The sequence below is a fragment of the Thermobia domestica genome, chromosome 13, assembly GCF_964235325.1.
Source record: "Thermobia domestica chromosome 13, izTheDome1.hap1.1, whole genome shotgun sequence".
Classification (NCBI taxonomy): domain Eukaryota; kingdom Metazoa; phylum Arthropoda; class Insecta; order Zygentoma; family Lepismatidae; genus Thermobia; species Thermobia domestica.
In genome coordinates this window covers 70,638,816-70,665,966 of record NC_137466.1, presented here as the reverse complement: position 1 = coordinate 70,665,966, position 27,151 = coordinate 70,638,816, and the positions used below count along the sequence as shown (strand labels likewise).

The 27,151-nt window shown below is 35.5% G+C and overlaps 1 protein-coding gene across 1 annotated transcript in view; it reads right to left on the bottom strand.

The window, feature by feature from the left end:
- Nucleotides 1-1,807: 1,807 nt before the first annotated feature.
- Nucleotides 1,808-27,151, bottom strand: part of LOC145668224 (uncharacterized) — a 65,368-nt gene continuing 40,024 nt past the window's right edge. The window contains exons 6-11 of the mRNA XM_081735876.1: nucleotides 24,347-24,571; nucleotides 12,674-12,913; nucleotides 8,835-9,062; nucleotides 4,776-4,994; nucleotides 3,718-3,849; nucleotides 1,808-2,006 (exon numbers count right to left, since the gene is read on the bottom strand). Of these exons, the coding sequence (XP_081592002.1) occupies nucleotides 3,749-3,849; nucleotides 4,776-4,994; nucleotides 8,835-9,062; nucleotides 12,674-12,913; nucleotides 24,347-24,571 (1,013 nt within the window). The 3' untranslated portion in view covers nucleotides 1,808-2,006; nucleotides 3,718-3,748. The remainder of the gene's footprint in view (nucleotides 2,007-3,717; nucleotides 3,850-4,775; nucleotides 4,995-8,834; nucleotides 9,063-12,673; nucleotides 12,914-24,346; nucleotides 24,572-27,151) is intronic.

The window sequence follows — 27,151 nt, the reverse complement described above, 5'->3', positions numbered from 1 at the left end:
ATTCCGATACCTGTCCTGAATCATAACATAGTCTATCTGATATCTTCCGCCGTCTATTGGTGATTTCCATGTATATCTTCTTCTCTTGTGCTGATTGAACCAAGTGTTCCCAATTACTAGTGAATTCTGTCTACAGAAATTCACCAGTCCTTCTTCCCTTTCATTTCTTTCTCCTAAACCATATTTGTCTGCGATACTACCTTCCTTTTTTTCTCCCACAACTGCATTGAAATTTCCCATTAGAATTATGCATGCACCCTTCTTCTCCCTATCTATAATTTCTTCTATTTTCTCACAATATTAACTTTACATATGTATAAAAACAATATTCGTTTCTATGATGCATACAGTGATTCTTTAGAGGACGGTGGTAGTTCGTAAATCCTACACCTCGACATCAGTTCAAAAGTTTGCAAAGTAACCTTATAGTTGTTGAATTTAACGCAAGAATCATTATTTTGGCAAAGTAATTGCTGAGGAAAAATCGACATGAGTGTTATGTACCTTATTGACTTTATGAGAAATAATAAAGTCAATAAGGTACATAATATTCATGGATGGCAAAGTGGCATATTCAGTTTTGAGACACTTTGAGATATTGAGAGTTTTATTAGAATTGATATAGAAAAATCGGTTCTTTGCGCTGCCATCTTTTAGCCTATGGCCTGGTCTTTTAATTCTGAGATACGCAACTTTACCATCCAATGCCTCATATGTCTGTTCCAATGTTGTACGTACTTCCACCGATTATCCAAGACACCTCTTAGCTAGAAGCAGTGAGTATCGCACATTTGGCAAGAAAGTCTCTTAAACCTCATTCTGTATACTAGGGACTCATGCGACAGAATTCTAAAGTTGGGCACCCGAGTCCTCTCTCTGTAAGATCCGTACTTGGAGCCCTATAATTTTGCACTTGAATTGGGCTTCTCAGTTCTCATATGTTGCATACTTGGAAGGAGGCACAAATAATTAAAATTGAACGCTTCTGGGAAGTTTCGCTCCGCTAGATCACTGCCCGGAGCAATGGTCTTGGTATCGTTCCGCTAGGAATCGGTGAAAGTCGGGCTCCCTTTAGTCATGCCTCTCCCCAAGCATTCCGCCTTTTTGGGGGCATTAGCGCCGACTCTGGTTTTGATGCCGATGTTTTAAAAGTTAAAGTGTTATGGTGATGTTTTTGCCTAAACAGTGAATCCTTTGTTGGGAAAGAATGATGTACTCACATGTATATACATTTAATGCAAATTCTACTGAAGACATTAGAATTTTAGGTAGTCTATTAAACCTACAACGAAGGGGAGTACACCGGCCCTGAGTATACGGACACATATTGGTACTCGTTTTTCAGATTTATTATTTTGTGTCATAGAAGATTTTTTTCATTGTTGGCAACTACAAAAAACAAATTTTATCAAAGATAAACCACGTTACTAATGAATGAATTATCTTAACATATTTCTGGAAGCATCAAGGAAATGAGATGAATACTACGTGTTCCAGTAAAATGAAGAGCAACACACTACCGATATATATCTGGTCCTGAGACGAAAAAAAGTGAAAATATGGCACGACACTGCCTAGTATACTCCTTATATGATACAACAGATTATCTGATATGTTGCCCTGAGCACAAGATTTAAAAAATCACCTTTATGAGATTCGAATGGTTCAATCTAATTGTTTTGTTCTTAGAAGCAAAGATGAAACGTCCATAACGTAGCTTTGAGAGTCGAATATGCTGCTATCACATATTACTTCGGAACTTGTAACATATTTTTATTTGTAAAAATAGGAAAAAAATTATTAAGAATTGAGTATTACAAGAAATTTATTTACGACAGTACATACAGAATTTGCCTTTGGAGGTTACAAATGTTGTTTGTTCTGTTGTTAATTGAATTATAGAACAACCATATTAGCATTCCTTTTCAGAACTAAAGACATCAATGTTGAAATTAATTACGCACACTCGTCTTAAAACTCCCATTTTTATACTTGTGTGTATCTTCCTGAAAGACAGAATAAAACATTCTATATGTATACACAAGCATTGAACATGTGGTACACCATAAAAATTTCAGTTAACATACTTAGTAATCTTAAACATCGAAACTGAATATTCATTTTAATAAGAGAGACACATTCATTGTTTGAAGAACGTACTACAGCGTGCTCCAAGGGTCGAAAATACAGGATTTAATACGACATGTCAGAAATGACTTTTTAATTCTTAGTACATCATCTAGTTATATTATCATCCCGCTAACAGTCAGTTAATAATGGAAGAATCAATCTTATGATCAATGTTGAGACTTTTAGGGGCATTTTTCTTCCATTTTCAGATTCATTATTGTGTGACATTAGAAAACTTTCTCCGTTCTTAGAAAGTGCTAAAAACAAATTTGACCAATGGTTTCTACTGCTTTGTTCATCTGTTAACAAGTTGTGTATAGTGTTATGCTGGTTTCATTTTTATGATGGCTTGGAGTTTGACATCCTTTTGCCTACATGAAATGTGGACCTGCAGCTAAATATGGTATCCGAAGCACATGAGCGCCCACCTGGTTATCCCATGCCCAAGCCCAAGGCGAGTACTCAAACCATATATGAGTAGCAAGTCATGTTTATTGTTTATTTATTGAAATTTAGAGTCCACTTTCATCACCAACGCTCATCAAACATGGAGTTACACTTTGAAGTGGAATTCGAATCACCGTATGAGCTCAACGTTTCATTACCGGGAATCTAAACCGAAACCACGTACAAAAGATGTGTATGCTAGCTATTAGATCAGCGAGAAGGGCTTTATGATAAAAGATGTTATATTGCTCAAACTGATCACCACAATAGTTGGCTGTTGCCTGTATATTTGTGTAATTTCAAATAACACTTTCACGGCTACCGTAAAGAGGACGTTATAATTTCTGAGTTGCGAGATAGGAGAGTAGCAAGAATACACATTCTTTTGTAGGTAAGCAAGTGGATGTAAATGCAGGTTGTTTATTGATTTTCAAAAATCTAGCTGTAAAATAGCAAGTGCAGCGTCTGAGCTGTTAAATATTAAAATTAACGGGCTTCTCATGACCTGCTTCTTCTGAGAAGGGGAGTACTTTCAGAATAAGAGCATATACCTCGTACTTGAACATCTCTGAATTGCCATGCAAGAAATGATATTGATTACGTTCTGATACATGACTGAACATACCATCAATGTCATACAGTAGAATATTGAGACTTGATACACAATCCCGCATTAGTTAAAGTTTGGCAAATATTTCAAGTGCCTCACTATCAATGGAGTACGTAAGGAGGGGTTTAACCTCATTTTGAGCAAAGTATTACGAAAAATAAGCATTTGTTATATTAAGATGTATATACAAAAATCACGTTTGTACTGAAAGAAAATTAAATTGAGTGCTTAAACCAGTCCCTTAACGACTACTAATGATCACTTATTGACCCATAAAAATTTTACCGACTATGAGAAGCTCTTTCCGATGCTGGAACCTGATTCCTTTCGCCACAAAATGCAGTATTTACAAGAATAATGGTAAAACCATATGAAGTTTGAAATACATTACTTTAACTAGGAAGATAAGATAAGCTGCGATTGCCATATTACTTGGAAATAACTAATGAAATCAATTCGCTTTAAATAAAATAATAGAAGTAACAAGAAGAAAGCAATCACCCTGATTTCAAAACGTGAAATGCATTTACCTTTAAATTTACTAACTTCAACTTGATTCATCTATCCTCTTAGCTTTCTGGCACCGCCGGCAGGAGCAGCTTTAGTTGTAGTAGGAGTACTGCGTTTCCGTATATCTGAGTAGTCATTATACTGTGGTGGAGCTAAACGAAATAGATGTATATGTTAGAGATCTCTATGCTAGGCAGTGATTCGGTAAAGAATTTGGACATAGTGTTAACTATTTTAAAATGCATGACTTGTATGATCTCCAGGTAATATTTTGTATATTTCAATACTGTAATATTGCTATCTGTAATTTATTTCGAATGCACTGCTCTATTTGTCTTACACTTAAGAATATAAATTTCAAAGAATATGTAAGACCACTGTGTCTGGTAGATCTGGCTCATACTTCAGATCTTTTCTGTATGTTTTCAGGTAGACAATACGCCTTGTTTAAAAGCTGGATTTTGTTTAATTTTCATGGGAAATTATGGTTTTATTAAACCTATTTGATAGTCTCAAATAATATTTTTAAAGCTAATATATAACAGCAGTCTGACGATCTTTATGACAGATTCTATAATTTTTATGTGAAAAAATAGCACTAATACAAAATTTCATTTATGATAAATATACTGAATATTTAACGCTAAATTATAGTTTTTCCCCTACAGTATTGAAATCTTGGATTCTATTCCAGAATCTTAGATTCGTTTTCTCAGTAAGTGTGTTAATCTAACATGAAGAATATTAAATGATCCTTTAGTATAGAGTCTACGCTTGATTTTTTTCGAAATGTTCAAACCTATTCTAGCAATCATATCCTATAAAAGTAAGAAATTGAAAATAAATAAATCTTACTATACCATGAATACGTTCATATTTTGACCTATTTCACTCTTTTAATTCTCTATAGAGTACATTATATTTTTCATACTTAACTTACATTTGAACATAAAAGACCCATAATGATAGCATAGACATTTTGTACAGATAGGAAATATCTTTTATTAATACGGTGTCATATTAAACTTATAAAATCTAGAATAACTTCAATCAAAACTATTTAACTACAAATACTTACTTGTTTCACACACGTAATATTCCTTGTCAGTGCAGGCTCTGTCCACTAACTTAGGAGTATCTTGGCTTGATACCTCCAGAGTTAAACAATTATGATCGGTTCTTGGTGGATTGTAAGCCAATGGTGGATATCCATGGGAGATCTTAGGGAATGGTTCGCCATTTAACCACATCCAACTATTTCCATTGTATTGGGCACCAACCCAAAGAACACCATCCACTGTAAAAATACAAGAATATATATATACCATATATAATTTTCAAGAAGAAAATCAAGAAATCATTATTTTTACTATTATGCTCAAATTTCTTTCTATATATCTTTCGATAAAGGAAAATATTTTTCTGAGCATGTTCTACTTGGGAAAAGAAGTAAAGGGTACTATTACCGAAATGTTTACAGAAAAAAAGTTTAATCTTGTAGCATGAGGCAATAATCACTTAGACAACTGCTAATCTAGGATTTTTGTACGCATGAGGCAATGAGAACGATGCAGGCAAATATTTAATCTCTTTTTTTAGTTGGAATCAAGTAACATGATGACTATTGAATCAGTTAAATGTGATAAAAAACATTTGGGCACATACGAATCTGTCCATTTAATACAACGCTAAAATGAAACTAAATGAATTTCTATTCAAATTCATTCGTCTTACTAAATATTTTGAGTTCGGAATAGAGGGTGAGGGTAAAGCAAAAATCCAAACTTAAATGCTCAAATTGTGTACACTGTGACCAACCAATCTCCTTCACTGTCACTCTGCTACTTGTTTCTATTGTAAGATATTTTCTTCTCAAAAGTTTAATCTAACCAATAACTTATCTTAAACAGATTTTCAATCCTGTATCAACTCTGAGAGATTTCGGTTTGTGTCATCGACATCATAAGTTCTTTGCCAGAACTAGCTGATCGCTTATGACACTTCTCAGCCAATCACTCTTTATACATTGAAAATTGTCGTATTTAACCATGCTTTTTTTTTTAAATGCATTCTTCAATTGTAATAGTTTCGTTCCTCTTCGTCTTTTATTTTCAAACATTCCTTTTAACATATCATAGCTACCTAAACTTCTAAAATCATTCTACATACCAACATTACCCTTGCTCGAGTAGCTTTTCACAACTCTTCGTTTCTGCACCATATAATATTGTATAGGAAACATTTCATGAATCTTGTCCGTTATTTCTCATTTAAGATTCCCAGAATACGTATCTCTTCTTAACATTTCTATTCTTTCTTTCATTTTTTGTTCATGTATCTTGCTATACTATCTAGGTGCTTGAATTAATCACCTAGCCTACTTTGTTCACTCAAATTTTTAAGAAATTTTCATCAATTTTCAAAAATCTATTAATTCTGCTTTCGAATTCTGATAGTCGTGCTAATTACATCCTTTGCAAAGCAATTATATATAAATCTTCTATCCAGTCCGTCTTCAGTATGTAGTCTTCTTAATTACTTGTGAATAGAAATTCAATTCTTGGTTCACATCTAAATTTCTTACTTGCTTTAAAGCTTTCATTCCTTCCCAACCGTAGAGCTCCTCCGCGGCTAAGTGGTTAGCATATACTGGAAGACTCGGGTTCAATTTCCGGCAAGAGCTCATGTGGTTTGGGTTCCGCGTTAAGATCCAAGTCTCATATAGCCTCGCTGATGAACGGAACGCTAAACTCAAAATCAACTCAACTCCGTCCTAAACGTCAAATTATCCCGTTCACTCGTTCAAAAGACTTTTCTAAATAGTGAAACACCATGTGTGTACTTTATTTTATTCCTTGAGAAACCTTGCACCGATATTTTCAAGTATACCAGTGAATTTTCTTGTGCTATTTCCCACATTAAAACATAAATTGTTATTTTTAGATCTACTCATTTTCCATACCGTATAGCCAGTTATTCAATATTAACAGTACAATTTTCGCCGCACGTGATATCAAATTATTTGTTATGAATTTTATCATTTATTTTCTTTCCCAATGGGATTACCACAGCCTGTAAAAGTTCTACTGGTCATTCTAACATTTCATATAATTTGGAACAGTTTCTTCTTTGATTCTTACCCCAAATTCTACCTTAAATCAATAGGTAAATTGTCCGTCCAACAGGTAAACTGTGTCTCATTAATCGAAGTGCCTGTTGAATTCACTTATGTGCATCGTGAAATATTTGTCTTCTTCATTTACGTATGTGCTTTCTTTTCACAATACCTAGGCTATGCGTTCGTTTCTTGCTATTACAAGTAGTTCTCCGTACATGTTTGAAATGTATCTGAAAATATCTATTTATTTATACTTCATCTTTCTAATTCTCATTTTCTACTGCAGTATTTTTCTGTCCTTTTTTCTGACATGTTTCCTTTGTTTAATCTTTCGAATACTTTTTTCATACTTCCTTACACTTTCAATTGTCTCTATTTCTCTACATTTAGATATATATGTTTCTGTGTCCTTTGTCAGTTTTTCTTCCATAATTAATCATTCATTTTGGCTTGTGTATGTATTTCCCTCTCAGACAATATCATGACTTAATATACAACTATTTGTCTATTTCCTTTCAATATTTAGTTCTTAAACCTTCGTAACAATATACACCTATACAATATATACCTTGATAAGTAAAAATTACAGTAATAGAAATTAAATATAGAAATACTTAAGTTTGTTATAAATGGACTGAGCAAAACTAACGAAGTGAGTCGTTAAATTAAACTGTATTATTACTGGTGCTGCTTTACTATGTCATCTTTATATTTTAGGTCAGTGGTTCTCAACCGATGTGTTGCGACACACTGGTGTGTCATGCAGTCCCTTAAGGTGTGTCGCAAAATTTTAGAATTTCAGAATCATGAAATTTAATAATAATTAGTTAAAATCGAGACAGATTGTACCAGTGAACACTTCGAGCGGTAGTAATAATGTTCAGTGCTGTATAGAGTCATTATAAAAACTAATTGGTTTCACTATTATAATAGTTTATTATTATTTATAATAAAATTATCAAACAAGAGTGTGTCACCGTGTCCTGGATGTTCAGTAAAGTGAGCCGTTATTCAAAAAGGTTAAGAACCACTGTTCTACGCCATTGATTTAAATGAAGAAATATTTTTCTGTTTCTTAGAAACGAACTGAAATTTCAACGATGTGATTTTGCTGATTTTTTTTTCATGCATGCACAGTCAATTGTCCCTTGCTTTCTTCAAAAATGAATTTGCATTACATATATAATAAATTTAATATTACCTAATTCAATTATTAAATATTACGTAAAATCACGTATAACGAAATTAAATTTTCACGAAGATAGATTTGAGATAACATATTTGAAGAGATACTAAGTAAAATCAAACGTTTAAAATTCCAGTTCATTTCGAAGGAAACAGAAATATATTTCTCCAAACAAATCAATAGACTTAAAAACAAAGATGGTACAGGTATGCTACGCCATTAAGAGGCCCCATTGCGGCGAATCGCTAATTTTACAATAATCTTCAAATAGATTTAAAAAAAATCGAAAAGTGGAACAAGAGATCGCTAGACAATATTATTTTATATGTAATACAGTTATTTCGATAATTCACTTATCGGCTTTCGATTTCCAGCCATTTAGAAAATGGCATTTATTTTCGCGTTTCTTAATTAATGGCTGCAAACAGAAAGCTACTAGGTGACTCGTGATAACGGTACCTCATGCAAAATAATGTTGTCTAGCGTGCTCTTGTTTCACATTTCGATTATATTTTATCTATTTGAAGGTATCACATAATTATTGTAAAATTAATGGCATTTTAATTTCGCAGTGATTAGGCCTCTTAATGACTCATGATCATTTTCAATATGGAGAACACATGCTATGAACACGTACTTACAATTAACGAGTTGGATTAGGTATTTGTTCTCGTCCTTTCTGCGATTATGAGCTTGATCTATAGGTTTAACATATTTAATAAAGATCCCATGATAAACTATGAACCTTGTGTTAAATGGTCTCAGTGATGAAAGGGAACGTCATTGCTATACAACATTTCCACCATAAATACCGATATATCATTTTTACTTACATTTTGCTTGTTGATTAATGATGTGTTTCAGCTCTCCAAGTTCTCTGAAGGTGGCCAGCATTCCTGACGGCTCTTGCGAACATGATTTCAAGGCTCCTTCAAAGGTGTCCCTTCGGTAATGGATTTCATAAACTTTTCCTCCGTACTCTAGTCGCTGGACATCAGATTGGGTCCCTGCTTCACCACCTTCCTCTCCTCCTCCACCACCAGCAGCAGCAGCACCACCCTCTGTAGAAAAAAAGTAGAATTAAATATACTAATTACGTCACTGTGTTAGGCAAACTGTTCGGAACACTGCAATGCTAAACGTCATTAAAAAAAAAAAAAAAAAAACAATGTTGATATAACAGAGAATGTAGCTATCACTGACTTTATATACAAAATATAAGAAATGATTTAACTCCCCAAATAGTATGCATGTATATTCGGATAAAACTGTCCTAATGGCGGCGAAACATATATCTGTATGGCCTAATTTTGCCTGCTTGCCGTACACGTCTACCTTCGAATAAAACAGTCCTAATAGCAGAATAATGTACACCTGTGTAGTTCTACTAGGAAAATCTCTTAAAAGGCAGGCTTCTTAATATGCAGTGAACTCTTTAAACGTGGAATGATTTACACTTCTTTTGGACCTTTTATATAACTTGAAACTTAGTGCAAATCTACTATATTATCTACGAGTGGATTGAAAGACACGAAACAGAAACAATTAGGTTTTTCTTGATTAATATCTTATTTTACAAAACAATGCAATATGCGTTTTCCTCATAAATCCGCTCTTTACGGGTTAAATACCTCCATGAGTAGAAGAGAAAGCATTGTCATTTAAATCCTGGCCTAAGCGGTTAAGAGAAAAAAAATCGGAACTGAGATGTCCATCATAGATCCACTATGCTGCGTAGATCCACTAAGCATCCCAACTGACCGATATTTTACCGGCAGACTTTGTTTTGTCATGCTGAACTATATAGTTCAAGTTCAAGGTAACTATACAGTTATATCTAATCTGAGGATCATAAGCGGGTACCAGAAATTTTATTTCTCAGAGTTAGCAACTCTAAGATCCATAGTTTGGTGAGCGAAACAGACAATGCTTCTTTTTCCATTTTGACTTTAGTGTCATGATTAATCTAGGTGAAAAGCAACAAGTAAAGCATCATGAATTATGCGTAACTGAAAAATGAAGGTCATCTATTAAGTACATAATGTTTTGTTGTTAACCTTGTAAAAAAAATGAATGAAGAATTTACACCATAATAATACATTTTAATTTACTTATCTACACATTCAAATACGAAACATCCAGTTTTCTTTGTAACTTTGTCCAGTATTATTTTAAACTATTGAACGATACCATCCTTCGCTTGCATTAACATAACAACAAGGTACAGATTAAGATTATGGAATCAGACTTAACTACCTTTCTCATGTCTTATACACTGTTCATTTGTTGGCACATGGACATATACCTTAGTTAACTTAGGCATAGTTGTGGAGTGTCACCCCAAAAAATTGTTCATAAATTAAAGTTCTTACGCCAATTATGTCGTAATGCCATCTAGACTCTTATTTTCTTTGGTTCTATTAACTATGTACATATTTATACTAAGCCGACACATTTACATTCAAATAACAGGCTTCTGTGTCATAAATATTTAATACCTCTGGAAACCCAAATATCACAAAAATCAGAGGTGCAAAAAGTACGCACTAACATGTTCTAGATAGTCACTAGAAGCTAGATTTGCACATGTATTGGTTCAGGGCAGAACCAAGCTGGGTATACCCTGGAGTGTTTGTATTAGCAAGCGCGTAAAGAGGTAAATGCAAACAACATCAATAAATGTTAGACAGTCACTACAAGCTTGCTTTGTATTACAAATCCATAATAATGAAACACTTTTCGCAATACTGTTTCCATGTTCACAGCTAACTTACACGTTTGCCGCTTATGTAAATACGTTTCTAACAGTTCTAATAATGTTCTAACAGTTTCTCGGACTTGCATAGCAATGTTGTCTTCTAGAACTTCGATTTACGGAAAAGTTTTACTTCATGCTTGAATTTTCAGTCTTTATATACATGCCGTATGATTAATTACTTTCTGTACTGTTTGCGTGGACATTTAAAATTTGAACCATTTCCTAAAATGTTGCACCTTTCTTTATTAAAATATTGCATCTTTTTTCCTTTTTTTAAATCAAAATTTTGTACCTACAATTCCTAATTCTACCTATTAGAAATTTTTCTATGAATTATTCTTTCATTTAGTTACTGTAATATGATCACATTTGAGTTGAGTAATTCTCGTAAGACAAAGTTTTCATTGCATAACGATTTATGAAATTGTGAGTTCATACTCACTGGAAAACAAAATAAATACTGACTAAACTGTAAGATGTATCAAAATGAGGTTTCTTGTATACATTACATAAATCTATATAAACTCCATTACCTAAATATTTAAACACCGGCAGCCGAAAGAGCAAACTTCACATGTTCTTGTTTCTGTTTCATAAGTCTCGGTTTGCGCAATACATGGTATATTTTGGTAATATGTACGATTTCTTGGTATGTGCGTGGGTTGAATGAATATTCCAAACAGCAAACATTAGAACAGAAATGCGTTTTATGTACCGTACTCTTTTATAGGAAAAGAGGACTGATAACATCAAGAAATGTGTCGTTGGACCTTCGCAAACTATTTATTAAGACCCTGGTATGGAGCGTGACGCGAAGACATTGAGAAAAGCTGAAATATCCAAGCTGGAATTATTTAAAATGTGGCGTTGGTCCAGAATGCTGCTCATATCATGAACCGAAAGGAAAAGGAAGGAAGACGTACTAAAGGAAGCTAATGAAGGACGACAGATCATGAAGATAATAGGAAAAAGAAGGAACAGCATGCTTGGCCATCTTATTCGGCGCTCCGATTGAATCACCGTGTTGATAGAGGGGAAGGTACAAGGGAAACTAGGAAGAGGAAGACCAAGGATCGAATATCTAGATGCAGTTACGAAGAGGAAACCTTATCAAAATATAAAACAGCGCTTCAAAGGGAGAAATAAGTTTTAAAATTTCCATGTGGCCAACCAACTTATGCTTGAGATGATGAACAAGAAGACTCTTCGAGATAAAGTATTGTATTTTCATTCTTCGCGAAGGTTGGTCTTTCGTCGTAGCTTCTACGAGAGTTCTGTAGTTTTGTAGGATATATCTAGTGGATACACAGTGTATTACAAAACTTATTAAAAATATTATTATAGTAGAATTACAAACTGAATGACTGGTCCGTATTAACAGTAAAACTGTGACAAGAACTTTAGTTGCTACATGCTCACTACCAATGAGTTGAATGTTGATACCATTACAAAGAATTAGTTCCTTTCCATTACCATCAAGAGGAACAAGGAAGACAATTTATTCTTTCCTTAAATAATGTTATCCTTGAACCTTGTCCTTCGAGGAAAGATTTGGTTTTATTTGTATCTAAACTGCACAAATATGAGTCCATCTGATTTAGTACGAATATATTCCTCGAATTGCTACATCTACTTCCTAGCTGAGCTTTAATCGAGATAATATCTTCACTTGTGTAAAAATGTTAATAATCCTTAATGACCTCTAATATTCTGAATCAAGAGGAACTACTTGTCTTACATTGAAATAACGGAACTCATATCTTTCGTAAGATTGCCGCTGATTTCTTCGTGAAGATTTGAAAATACCTATTATCTACTTGAAAACAAATACATTAGTATATATATTTCGTTCACATATGCTATCTTAGATATTTGTTTTCTTGCCCTATAAAATTAATTCATGTTCTTACATACCTGGAAGTCCTCCAGCTCTCATGCAGATAAAGTTCTGTTCAATTTCGCATGCTAATCCATAGAAGATACCATCTTCATGGTCGAACCTATCCAGATTAAGGCATTTTCCCGGAGGTACTTCCTGGTCAGCCCATCTTGGAACTTCAAGTGTTACATCGCAACAAGGCAGTTCTCCACCTTCATTACCCCATTTCCATTGAGTATCAACTGCTGTTGCATCTATCCATGCGTGGTACATCTCTTTCAAAAAAACAAATAAATGGGAAAAGAATGTGAAGGATTATTCTACTTAAGAAAAGATATAGTACTAACATTGTCGACTAATTTTTTCCTAATGATCATAACCATGTTTAGAATTTAATTAAGAATATTTTGATAAAGCTACTTAACACTGAGAATGTCTTTGTTAATTCAGAGTTCCTACTTTAACAATTACTTGATTGCTTCAGAAAGCTAATTAAGTTTATGTTTTATATGTAGCATTTTGATTGTTAAGCTTAGTTGTGAGGATAGAACAAGCAGAGGTGCATCCCAGTGATGTTGCAACGTCTTTTCTAGGAAAGGCTTAAACCCCTGTCAGAAGCATTTTATGCTAATTAATTAGTAGAAAGATGTATTTATATCTAGCATAACGCTCTAACCAGGGGTAAAAGTAGATCTGAAAAGGTAGGGGGACGCATGACGTCACGCCGTCCTATGTGCATATCTTTGCACATTGTAATTTTTAGGAAGTGGAGAGACGCTGTACATAATTTTTGGAAGCGAGAGACATATGCCCGTGTGCGTTTCCCCTCACTTTTACCCTTACTCTGAACTGAATTAGAACCATAAGGTTAATTTAAATGTACTCTACGCACTTCCACAAAATTTTATTCGCAGAATCAACAGAACTAGTCTGAAGAGTGTGTTTATGACACTTATAAACAGGAAAGGATTAAATAATTATTCCCAAAGAAAATAATAATTATGAATATAGCTACCAAGGTTGAATATTAAACTACCTTTATGTGCATTCCAATAGTGTGTGGCTATGGAAGTGGGTACACCTCCAACTTCATTATAGCCTATTGATTTGCTCTGGGAGAAAGCCTGTCTCCGGGTGACTTATGGCATCACTGGGAGATATAGTTAAAATTCACATTCAGAAATAACAAGAACTTTTACTCTGGATATTCTATTATAAAGAGGCTCCACTTACATATCTCAGGTCAAAAACAAGCATTCAAAGTACTTATAATACGATTTTTTTTAAAATCACGCAATTATTTTCATTTTTATGCAAGTCTAACCTCTATCTGACCATTAATATTTTAATCAACATTGATGACTTCTAAGTATATAAGTAATTATCTAATTACTTTCAATTGCGTTATTTTTTATTGTATACTTTACTAGGATAGAAATTACTTAGAAGCTGTCCAAGCAAGATTTCTAAGCCTGGTCACGCAGATTTATTGCTAGTAAGAATCGCAGATTGTCTTTTATCTTTTTATTTCCCAATTAGAAACAGACAAGAAGCGAAAAGGCATGCGATTCAATTTACTTACAAATGGAAAAAGTGATTAAAACTCTTTATGTTCACATCAATTATTATTGTATTTTAAAGAATATCTTTAGTTCCTTAGGTCACATTTCTATTTCGTCCCCATTTCTACGTTTATCAAGCCAAAATTGCCACATATGAAAATCAAAAAAGTTATACTAATTGCTAGAGCTGTGTAAGTGCTGGTAAGTGCTACAACCATGATAATAATGCTCCTCCGTACGAAAAGTTATTAATAAATTAAATAGATGATTTTGGCATGACGTCAAGCCAAAATCAACAGATTTACAAATAAGTTTGGCGGAAAACAAAATGGGTGTCAACTGTTAGTGCCAGGTTAGTGTTGGTTAGTGCTACAAGCTCTATGTTAGTGCCCCTACGTACGGAAAGTTATTAACATATTAATGTGGCGATTCTGGTTTCACGTCAAGCCAAAATCAACACTTTTAAAAATAAACTTTGTGAGAAACCAAAAGGGTGTCAGTCAGTGTTACGTTACAGCTGGTTAGTGCTACAACGTATGAAAAGTTAATAGCATATAAAATAGATGATTCTAGCTTGACATCAAGCCAACATCAACACTTTTACAAACAAGTTTGGCGGAAGACGAAAAGAGTGTCAAATATTAGTGCTACATTATAGCTGGTTAGTGCTACAAGCACAACGTTACTGCTCATAATTACAAATAATTGTCAACAAATTTAAGTGGGGATTCTGGCTTGAAGTCAAGCCAAAATCGACACTTTCACGAATGAGCTTTGCTGGAAACGAAGTGGATGTCAATCGTTAGTGCTGGTTAGTGTTGCAAGCACAACGTTAATTAATACACCTACGAACGAGAAGCTATTAACAAATAAATGTGGCAATTCAGGCTTGATGTCAAGCCGAACTAACGACTTTTATAAAATAACTTTGGAAACATAAGGAAGGTTTCAATTTTAAGTGTTGTTAGTGCTTCAAATAAAAAAATGGTGTTCATAAAACATTATTAAATGAAAATGGCGATCGTAGCTCGATGTCATGTTAAAATTGTCACTTAATTAAGAGTTGCCAAAAATGAAAGGTCTGTCAATCGTTAACGCTACGTTATTGTTGGTTAGTGCTATAGGCGCAAAGTTAGAGCTCATAGATACGAGAAGTATTAACAAATAAGTGTGATAGTCAAACAAAATATCGATATTCTTACTAATAAGCATTACAGGAAACTAAAATTCTATCAATCGTTTGTGTTACATTAGTGTTGTCTCTTGCTACAAGCACAGCGTTAGTAATACAACGTACGGAATCATCATCATTATAGGTATTCTGCCATTATTGGCAGATCACTTGCTACAACTGAGAAACTTCTATGTTCCATGGTCTTGCGTTATTCTATTCGACTTCATGTACGATTTTTTTGTTTTGATATTGCCCAAACTTGTAGCCTTCTTTGGCCCTTCCATTCTTTCCTGCGACCATAACCTCTAGCACGTCTCAGATAATATAATTCCTTCTTAGCCAGTGTCTCAACCAGTTTCTCTTTTTCTTCTCAATCTGAAACTGTTCTTTTCACCTCCACCAATTCTAACACCCTCTCACTCACTTTTCGCTAGATCCAACACATTCTATCCACACACACGTCACATATAAACCTCCGAACTTTGGTTGCATCTGCCTTATCTATCCAACTTCTTATCTGCAATTATTAAACAATTGCTCCTGCACTCATGAGCTTATTAGTCTAATTCAATAGCCTACTTAATTCAACATGATAGGGAGATGAACACAGATACTTGGAGAAAATGTCCACGTTCTCAGAGAGACAAACCTTCCTATGTTTCAACTGATGATCATTAGTCTAATGCCTCAATTTGCTCTACTAAACATATTGGCTCTCCTGGTCTATTTCTTCACTTGTTGGTAGGATGTATTTATGTAAGAAGATAGTAGAATAAGTTTGCTATTCCCACATTTCGACACAAAATTTCGGATGGTTACTTCAAATATATCTGGATTAATTTTTAGAGGTAAATATTGAGGTATTGCTGGTAATATTCATAATAAATTTTTAACATCTGGATAAGAATTAATGACATTTTTCGAATGTAGTTGTGAATTTGTGATAAACACGAGTCAAGCAATGTTCAGTATTGAGTTTGTACAATTTTGTTGTTTGTACAGTATATACAGCGGAAGAGAGTTCACCCATATTAAAATCATTTCTACTATATAATTTATAGAAGAAATGCTGATTTCAAAAATAAAATCAGTTTCTCTCTATCACGTCACATTTTTTCACAAATCGTTAAAACATATTAGCATCAGCAGGTGTATTGTTTTATTACAAAGCCTATAAGGGACTTATCAAAACGTATTACATATTAAGTTCAGGCATTTCTCACAATTTTCATACAGTTCTTAAATGGATGCGACATGCCACAAGATTATAAAATTAATGTTAATGTTAATGTAAATGTATATTTTCATTTACACCTACATACAAAATCACAAGTACATTACGTCACTTAGCATCAAACTTCATTCGCTTCGATTTCCTGACATCGCTGACGGTCGACACGGGAACATCAATTTTCAACATTCAGCAATAATCTGCCATCATGTTAACGTTCCATATCCCCATGTATCTCCTTTCCATCTCTGCTATGTCTTTATGAAATCTCTCCCCATGCTCCTCACAATAGTCTCCGAGATTACGTGGAAAGAAATCGAGATGGGAGTTGAGGAAATGCAACTTTAGGCTCATTTTGCTTCCAAGTTTACATAAATTTTCCAAAAGGTTTTTCACGTAATGTTCATAGTTCTTATGTTTTTGATTTCCCAGAAAATGGGGAACTACCAGTTTGAAACTAACCCAGGTCTCCCTTTCAGTTTCTGTCATTATTTGCTCAAATTCACGGTCAAGCATCAACTTTCTTATTTGATTGCCAACAAAAATGCCTTCTTTCAATTTCCCATCACTTATTGCTGGAAATTTACTTGCAATGTATTTAAAACATTCCCCATCAGTGTTTAATGCTTTAACAAACTGTTTCATGATTCCTAACTTAATGTGCAATGGAGGGAGTAGTATTTTAGACGATGGCACCAATTGCTGTTGTGTCACATTCTTCTTTCCTGGAGAGAGAGACTTTCTACGTGGCCACATTTTCACTTTCCAATGATTCTTCCTGTCCCGACTGTCCCATTCACACAAAAAGCAGGGAAATTTTGTGTTCCCGAATTGGAAATCTAACAACAGTGCTATCACTTTAAAATCGCCACATACTGACCAACCATATTCTTCACATTTCACTTTTACGAGCATAAGTCTCAACGTTTCATACTCATACGTTTCCATTAAGAACCCAGAATATGCTATGGGAATCGATGGTAATACATTACCGTTGCTCAACAAAACAGCTTTCAAGCTGGGCTTCGATGCATCAATAAAGAATCTCCATTCTGTTGCATTGTATGAATACCATAGAATTCTATCACTTTTTTTATGTTGTTGCAATACACTAAATTTTCTTCTTCAGTGACGTATGGTAGAATTTCTTTCTCTCGGTGCCTGTACCATGAAAAATGTCTTTCAGGAGACAAGAGAATTTTTCTTCAACCGAGAACCAAGAAGTTGGGCACTCTCTTTTGGTAAATTTAAATCTGTCACAAGATCATTAAGTTCATGTTGTGTAAGTGGCTTTGGAGTGCTAGTACTCGTACTAGGATACAATGCATCATCATCATCACGCTGTTCTAATTCTACCTCAACTTCACTGTCACTAGAACAACTTTCGACAATAGTAGGTACACATAGTACAGGTATATCTGGCCCATGAGCTACAGGTCTGATAGCTGATTGTATGTTGTTTGTATAGTTCACCTTACTTTTGTTCTTAGAACTAAAACCACTAACGTTAACAGCACAGAAATAGCAGTCTTCAACATGATTTTTTGGTTCACGCCATACCATTGGGATTCCAAACGGCAGGGCTTTCTTCTTGCCACATGCCCACAATCGCAAAGCCTCCACACAAGTCTTGCAAACTGTATGTGGGGCCCACTTTTTGTCCTGGTCACCTAATTTCATTCCAAAATATGCATTGTATGCATCCTTCACAAATTTTGTTACACGTTGTCTTTGTCTCTTCACTACATAACATCCACTAATGTAACAAAAAATGTCTGGAGAGCTCACACACTTTTTAGATGACATTGTTTCACTGTTTCAAAGCAACAAACCGCACAGAAACTTGATCAAAACACCGTATTTTTTTATTCGTCGTCCCGTTTAAAGGGTTGTGCCCTTTCTTCGGGTAAGTGTTGTACTGTACATCAAGTGTCTCTATGGAAATGTAGGTGGTCTAAGGGTTGCCAGGTTTATCATTTCTTTATTCATCACATTAATATGAAACATACATGGATTGAAATGATTCCAGGAGAGAAAAAAATATATATAACACAAACATTAATAGGTTAATGGCTAGAAGAGAATATTGGCAGTTATTACATAAACACAAATTATGAGAGGAAAATAAAGTTGAGAGGACTGCAGTAAGAAAATGAACAACTGTAATGAATGGATGAAATGCAGTGCTTTGGACGTCACATCACAAGGTTATGTTACTTCAGACGAATGAAGTTATCTTCTGTTCCTGGGGCGATTCAGGAACTGATGAAGACGAAGGAGGCCCTTGTTAATAGGTATCACTGTGCATATGATGGATAGATGTGAGATGAAAGTTCATGCGGTCGGTAGATTGTATAGATTTCGGGGTCCAATATGTCATCATCTAACTGTAAATGATATAATGTCATGAAGTGTTGGAGAGGGGTGTCAATGAAAGTTGGTGGTGCATCGTTGTCACGGTCGTAACGGAGTATATCAAGTATCATAGGATGGGGCTGTGCCATACGTTTGCTGATGTAACGTATACGCAGTTGTTCGAGGTGCGTTAATAATGGCGGAAAGTCTATCAACTCATAAAGTAGACGTGTTGGATGAGGTAGGCTTATGCGGTATGCTAGGCGTATAGCATGGCGTTCTAGTATAGCAAGTTTTTGATAGAATTTTAGGGGCGCAGATGCCCAGGCTGTATGTCCATAGATTAATGTACTCCGCATGAAGGTTTCGTATGTATTGAGAACGGTATGTGCCTTTAATCCCCAGGTTGTGCCCACTAATCGTTTAAGAAGATTAAGTCGATTTTGCGCTTGACCTATGAGTTTGGTGAGATGTGGAGTCCAGGTAAGATGAGTGTCAAAAATGACACCGAGATACGTAATAGTACTTGAAACTGGTATAGGCGTAAGATCAAATTGAAGGCGAAGTAGATTCGGGTTTCGATGTACTCGTGAACGGCGTCGACGTGGTAAGAAAACTATGGTTTCTGTTTTGGAAGAGTTAATATTTAACCTCCAAACATGACACCATCGCACAAATGCATCAATGGCTACTTGCATGGTTTTATTAAGAGATTGTACGGTGCGGGCAGATGTGCAAAATGCAGTGTCGTCAGCAAACTGAAATATTGTGGTGTTATTAGGAATAACAAGATCAGCGACGTACAGTAAGTATAATAAAGGAGACAATGATGAGCCTTGTGGTACACCAGATTGCAGCAAGATAGGATGAGATAGCGTTACATTGATTGAGATATAAGCTAGTAGTCCTATTAAGAAGGAGTGTATGAAGCGGATGTACGAAGTTGGCAGAAGATATTTACGAAGTTTATATAGTAAGCCAGGGTGCCAAACTTTGTCAAAAGCCTTTTCCAAATCAAATGTTACAAGGCAAGAAGGAAAACCTGTATTATATTGATTGTAAATAGCTGTGGTGAGATGGAATAATTGATCTTGAGTACTAAAATTTGGTCGAAATCCAGCTTGGTGTATTGCAAGAAGATTATGTGGGTGAAGATGGTCGTGCATGCGACGGACAAGGATTCTTTCCAAGATTTTGCAGAGATAACTAGTGAGGTGAATAGGACGATAGGATGTGACTTCTGATGGAGGTTTCTTTGGTTTAGGAAAGAGTAGCACTTTTGAGTATTTCCAGTCGCGTGGAATATATCCAGTTCGCAGAATAAAGGTATAAATGGTGCTAAGAAAGAGTAGAAAAGAGTGAGGCGCTTGTCTGATGAGTACATATGTAACAGAGTCAAATCCTGGTGCAGTATTCCGTTTACCTTTAAGTGTATTACTAATAGTTTCGGGTTGAATCGGCAGGGTTAGAGGATTATTTGGTTCTAAATCATGATCATCAGACGGACGAAAGAAAGGAGAAGCTGCATCGGTATGTCTGTTTATAGTTGATTGCAAGCGATCTGGTGTATGCCAATCGGGTAGAGGTGTAAAGATATTTTGAAAATAGGAAGCAAAACTATTAGCCTTTTCTGTATCCGTAAGGACTGCTTGATGATTATGAACAATGGGGTAAGGCGTACGAGAAACTCTACCTATTAATTGATGGAACTTGCGCCAATATTTTGTAGGATGTTTCATTAGCTAATGTGTTGCAAGTTTGAATCCAGTGGCGTCTCTTGAACGCAACGATATAATTATGAGTGATCCTTAGGTACTGGCGATGAAGCCGAAGCGCTTCAAGGTTACCCGTAGCGAGATATTCACGGAAAGCTCTCCGGGATGCTGAAATAAATGGTAAATATTGCGGAGGTAACTTAGGTTTGTGTAGCTGAACTTCGATTGTTGGGATAGAACGTTGTGCTGCGTCTTGAAGGGCTGTAGTAAGTCCAGTGATTGTTCGATCGAGTTCGTATTGCGTACTAGGCATTGTGAGCGTAGTTACGGCAGTGTCTAAATCGGTGCGATATTGTTCCCAATTTGCCATTTGGTAGCAGTAGACCTTCTGAGGAGGAGGCTTCGGCTGAGTGTTGGGAGAACAATGAAGTTCGACTCTGATGGGGACATGGTCGCTACCTATGGAGTCAAGTACAGATATGTGAATAGACTGAGATAGTGAAGATGAAGTTATGACTATGTCAGGAGTAGTGCGACTGATAGGACGTGTAGGTTTCGGTAAAGTATGAATTTCAGCTCGTGTTTCATTCCGAACAAAATCGAGAAAGTTGTCTTTGTCACGTTGGGAACTGCTATGAAAATTGAGGTCGGCCATGATAATGTAATGCCGGAAGTTGGTATCAATATAGCGGAAGAAATCATAGCTGAAAGTTCTGCCTGGACGATAGTAAATAGTAACAAAGGTAATGGTTTTGCCTCTAAAATAAATTGTCGTCATGTTATTTTCATGAAGGTGAAGAGCAGGTGGAACAGTAACTGCACGATAAGGAAGACTTTGCCGAATACCAATAGCTGTGCCTCCGTAGAGACGTGGTCCAGTTGGTGCGTTATGTCGAAGTAAGTGATACTTCGGTATATAGCATGTTAAATATGGTGCAAGGTAAGTTTCATTAAGAGCAAATGATGCATTTTTTCTTCCTGTAGGAGCTGTGTAAAGAGCAGTTGGTGCGTCAACAATGCTCGTATGTTAAGGAATAGTAAATTGTAACTCATAATGAAAGTGAATATAAGTCCGTAGGTAGAGTTGTCCATATCAAACATAAACTTCAAGTGGTTGGATTTGAAAATGCACTGTTGGTCCGGAATACGTTACATGTAGTTGTAGATTAAATAACAGTTTGGCTGCGTGCATGATTTGAGATAGAATATAGTTGCGAAGAAATGGGTGGATGTTCTGTAGTGAAATAGTCAGAAAACGGAGTAGATCTTCGACAGTAACTGGATGGCGCAATGAATTTGCTGGTGGAGTTGGTGCATCGACTGAACGTATGGGGACAACGAGTTCAGGCTTAGCTAAATCAGGCTGAGGCTTAGCTTTACATTTATAGCTGTACGTTGGGTGACGTTCAGAACAGTGATCACAACGTGGTGGCTTTTCAAGGTTTGGACAGTTTTTTGTAGGATGTTCGCGGGAAAAATTGCCACATTTGGTGTTGTTTGTGCATTCAGCTGTTGGATGTGAATTATACTGTTGACATTTCTCGCAGCGAACAGGCAGAGGTGCTGGCGTGCGAGAGGGCTCAACCTTATATTTGCGTCTATAGATATATGCGCCCTTGGATAGAAGTTGATCAGTCAGCACTCGTACGAGATAAGTTGGTGCCTGGTAGTTGTTGATCCTAATACAACGCTTTATAAATAGCCCTTCCTGATGGAGTTCAGCAAGAATTTCGTCATCAGTAAGATCAGGTTCTACACCACGAATAACTACAGACAGCATGGGAGGTCGCCGTGGTGGAGGAGGAGTTTTGCGTGTACTCGGTTGTAAAGTAGAAATCTTTGCTTTCGTCCCAAAAATTTCATAAGTTTCCTTTTTGCGAACATGCGTGGCGAAATTTGGGCTACTGGATTTCAAAATGATGCCACGGCGTGTCTTAACAATTTCACGGATTTCAGGTCGAGGGACATACTTGACTAATTGCTGGAAGACAGCACGAACACGGTCATACTTCTGATCGTAGTCGGTTAGCAAGAAGTTGTACACGGGATCTGACTGGCATTGCTGATGATGATTATCGGCAGAAGTGGATGCCCAATCCATACAATGGCTGTCAGTTGTAGTCTGATTAACACTGGGAGTAATTCGTTGCTTCTTTGAATCTAGCGCTTGTTCGCCATCAGAGAAAGATCGAGAACGAATTCTATGTCCTTTAGTGATGCAGTCAGCGTAGGAAGGAATAGAGTTACGGTCTGAACGAGGTGTTCCCGTAACAATCCTTGGCTGCGTCTTTTGGCGACCGTTAGCCCCGATGTTATGTGGTGGAGGTTGTAATCCTACATCCTGACCGAGATTCGTAGATCCGTTAACTTTGCCAGTGTCCGTCATCGTGATAGAGTAGCCGAGGGCCAAAGCCCAGATGAAGAGGAAAAAATGAAAAAAATGTTAGAGGTTCAAAAGACAAGACACTCTCCAAAAGTGAAAACTTTCGTCAGACCCATAAGTGCTGTAATTGTGCTATGCTCGCAAGTACGTATGCTATACTTGGTCCTCGCTGGCTCAGTAACTGACACAAGAGAGGTTAGGTATCTTGGTAAGGTATGTGAAAACACCGTATCCTAGAGCTGTGTATACACAAATTGTTTAAGTAACACTTACCGTGATTTCTTACATTAAGTAATATGATACATGAAAAAATTACACTTTATTACATCAGTTAATGAGACTAGTTATAACAGCAAAAAGTTACGTATTTCTTTTGGTTACTTTTAAGAATTTACAACAAAGCTTTGAATGTCTAAATAATCCATTGTTGTAATATTATGCGCCCTGGCATCTACCGGGTAAAAATAGAAAAACTGTGGGTGATGGAAAAAAAGAAGCATAGTTTTGGGATCAGTATCAAAATGGTTGTTCAAAATAGCAATTAGTTTACAGACATCAAAACCCATGTCAACCAGTGTTATTTTATACTGTTATTGAACAAAAATACTGAAAATATATTTAATTTTTCCTTCAAAACTTGAGAATCTTTCGAAGGTATAAAGAAAATGGAGGCATTTTTGATAGAATATCATTTACAGGATAAGTGACTCACATTTTTCTTAAAATCACATAGCTGTGCTACATACTGTAAATAAGAACGTCATGTAACAATTTTGAATTGTAGTTGAATCATCTAAACTAATGCAAAGTTAAACGTTTTTCATAAATATTAGTCCTAATCGCCATGATAGCATTTCATAACTCCAAAAATAACACATCAATCAAGTAAAACATTCAATATTACTTGATTGATTAATTTTAATTTTAATATCCTAATTTTGCAACGAAATTATTTCAGACTGAATATAAAACTTAATATGCAATATGAACCAGATGAACTACCACCTGGAATTGAACTATGCTGTTTCCCACCAGAATCGATATATTAGTCATCGTATATTTTCAAGTAAGCTCTCAAACGGCTGTGTAGTTTACATCGGAAATAGGTGTATTCATCTTTCATTATTTCCCTCATAGACTAAATAAAATCTTTCGATCTTAAAAACATTGTTACTGAAGTGAAATACTGCAGTAAGGTTTAAACTGTTTTTCCTAGTACCTAGGTAGACTATTATTGACCAATATGTTGACTACAACCAAGATAATATTTTATACTGCTGTAGCCTACCTGATTTGAGTTCAGCCATCGCGCGTAGAATCCAGGTCCAGAGCTCTTTGTCCACGCCGTTTTCAGAGCCAGGTATTTTGAGTAGTTCCCCATTTTCTTTCGTGGTACAATAGTCGACGGCATCTTTATGATTAGCTTTTCCAGCCACAAAAGAATACGTTTTCCCATTAAATTCCTTTCTCTCTACTGGGAAAGCTTTTACATCTTTTACCATACTTGCAGCCTCTACAAGATACAACAATTAAAGTATATTAAGATGTCGCATACCCAGTGTAAGACTGTTACAATTCAAAAATGCACATTTCAAAGAACATGGCTTTTAAAGTTTGCTATTCTATCAAAATTGCTCCCTGGAATACTGGTATTTCTCCCATCTAGGTATGAATTTGTTTAGTTACGTTTCTGCGAAAATACCACCAATTAGAGAATAACTCAAAATTTCTATTTTATGAGTTCTAATACTCTTTCACCGGATGTGCGATGTGTTAGTGGCAGTGTTCTTTTTTCATATGATTATACAATTGTTAAAATGCCTTCATGAAAATGCAAAAACAAGAAATATTGATTAGTACGAATACTACTACTAAATATAATAATAATAATAATAATAATAATAATAATAATAATAATAATAATAATAATAATAATAATAATAATAATAATAATAATAATAATAACCAGTTGGCAGGATCGTACAGCCTTGCGCGACACAGCGTCCTGTTTACATTTCATTTCCACTATTCGTATACTTAAGTAAATGCATATGAAAACTAGTTAACGAAAAAGTGGATACGTAATCAATAGATACAGACTATAGACTGTAGAAATCAAGGATGTTATAAAATACAGGATCTGCTTATACATCAGAATCGTGAAGTCATTCGTTACATTTTCGCCACCCTCACTCTGCCCGCTCCGTCCAATAAGATCGCAATGTTTCGAGCCAACATTCATGACAGAAACGGGAGTAACCAATAAGGCGTGACGATGCTCGGTTGCTTTTTGCTTTCACTGTGTTAATAGGATGAAGATACATATGGGTAGATCTTCTATTTTACAACATCCTCTTACAGAATATCTTAATATAATAATATGATATGTGATCCAAACTGAAATAAATGCCTGTGTAGTTGAACTGGCGTTACTTGCTTTCGTTGAATATCTCCAGAACCCATTTGTATTTTGAAGAATTGTAAAATAGAGACTGTTTCAGTTGGGTTGATTTCAACACAAATTTTTAAAAATAACATAAAAAACGTTTCTTTGTCTAGTTACTTTGCTACACAAGAAACTATGATACAGAACATGCATTTTGTAAATTAATTCTTTAACCCTTAAGTACTATGGACGAAAATAATCACGTAACTACTATGGAACGGTTTGTCAGACCGCATTCTTGTTTCACATTTTTTGAATAGTAGTTTTATTGCATATTTTTAAAATGCTATCCTACATATCCTAGTTGCTTGTAGAAAAATAAAACATAATAATTTCACGTTATAAAAAAAGTTTCATATTTTTAAAGCAATGAGAAAAAGAACTTAGTCAAAATTTGCAACAATGCTTTCATTGTTATTTTAAAATTGTAATTGTTGAAATATTCAATTTTTTCTCCGTTTCTATGTAGTCAAAATAACACTAATTTGAAATACACTCTTCTTATAGATGCACTGAGAATAAAAATACAGTAAAAACGGAGAAAAAACATGGAATTTTAGCTTTCTTAAACTTACAAGAAAGTACTGTATAGTTGTACTGTACAGCTGTATAGTTGTACATTTTTTGTAGTAAAAAGGTAATGAATAAAACTTATTTTTAGTTCTTATATCATCGCGAGAGTAAAGAAAATACGTTTTGCCGGTAAAGAAATTACCGCACTAACTTTTCTGACAGCATACACTTTCTTCAGGTAGGCACTTATATCTTTTTTATTCTGCACTGCAAGGAAATTGGTACCCCACACCGCTGACACGAATATCTTTGCTTTCCGCTTACAACTCAGTGGAGAGTGAACTATGTTTTCCTTTTCAACTCCTTGTGCGCGATGGTGGGAAACTCACTTTCAAGCTGTAGTATGCTCTTGATTGAAAAACTCAGCTGTCAGCAGATGTCCGATAAACAATCTACGTTCTATGTGAGGCCTAACAAGTCCTTTTGTCAACGTTTTCATGGAATAAAGTCTTGTCATCACTGCGGACTTAACGTAGACTTGATACAAGACATACGCATTGACACCATACGCAACATCCACCAGCATAAAGAAAATTGTCAATGGCTATCGTCTTGTTCGACGACTTGATGTGCAATCTGTACATTTTTTGTCTAGAGTATCCACTCCGCCTTTACTCATGTTATAAAATATGATTATTTCAGATTTTTCAGTCTCGGGGTCATTATTTGATGTGTGGTGCAAGACGTGCAGCATGGTAAGACAGAAAACTGCTAATAATCAGTAGATAGCGAAAGACAACTGTGCAGCAAAATACCCACGTAACTACTATAGTACGTCTGTGAGACCGCTTGGCCCCTCCAGCTCCGCGCACAGGGGATCAATTATAACACGAACTTCACAACATGTAACCATTTGCTAGACAGGAAGGTAGACGAAAATATACACTTGTAGTAGTGAGACTGTGGAAAATATAATGATACGAAAAGTAGCAGCGGTCTGAGAGACGGTCCATAGTACTTACGGGTTAAACCGGGAACTGCAGTACATATTTGCCACTTAAATGCCTGCGCGATGTCCCGAGCACAGGCCCGCTAAATGTAATATAAAAGAAACTTCAGTATTGCTCTGCCAAC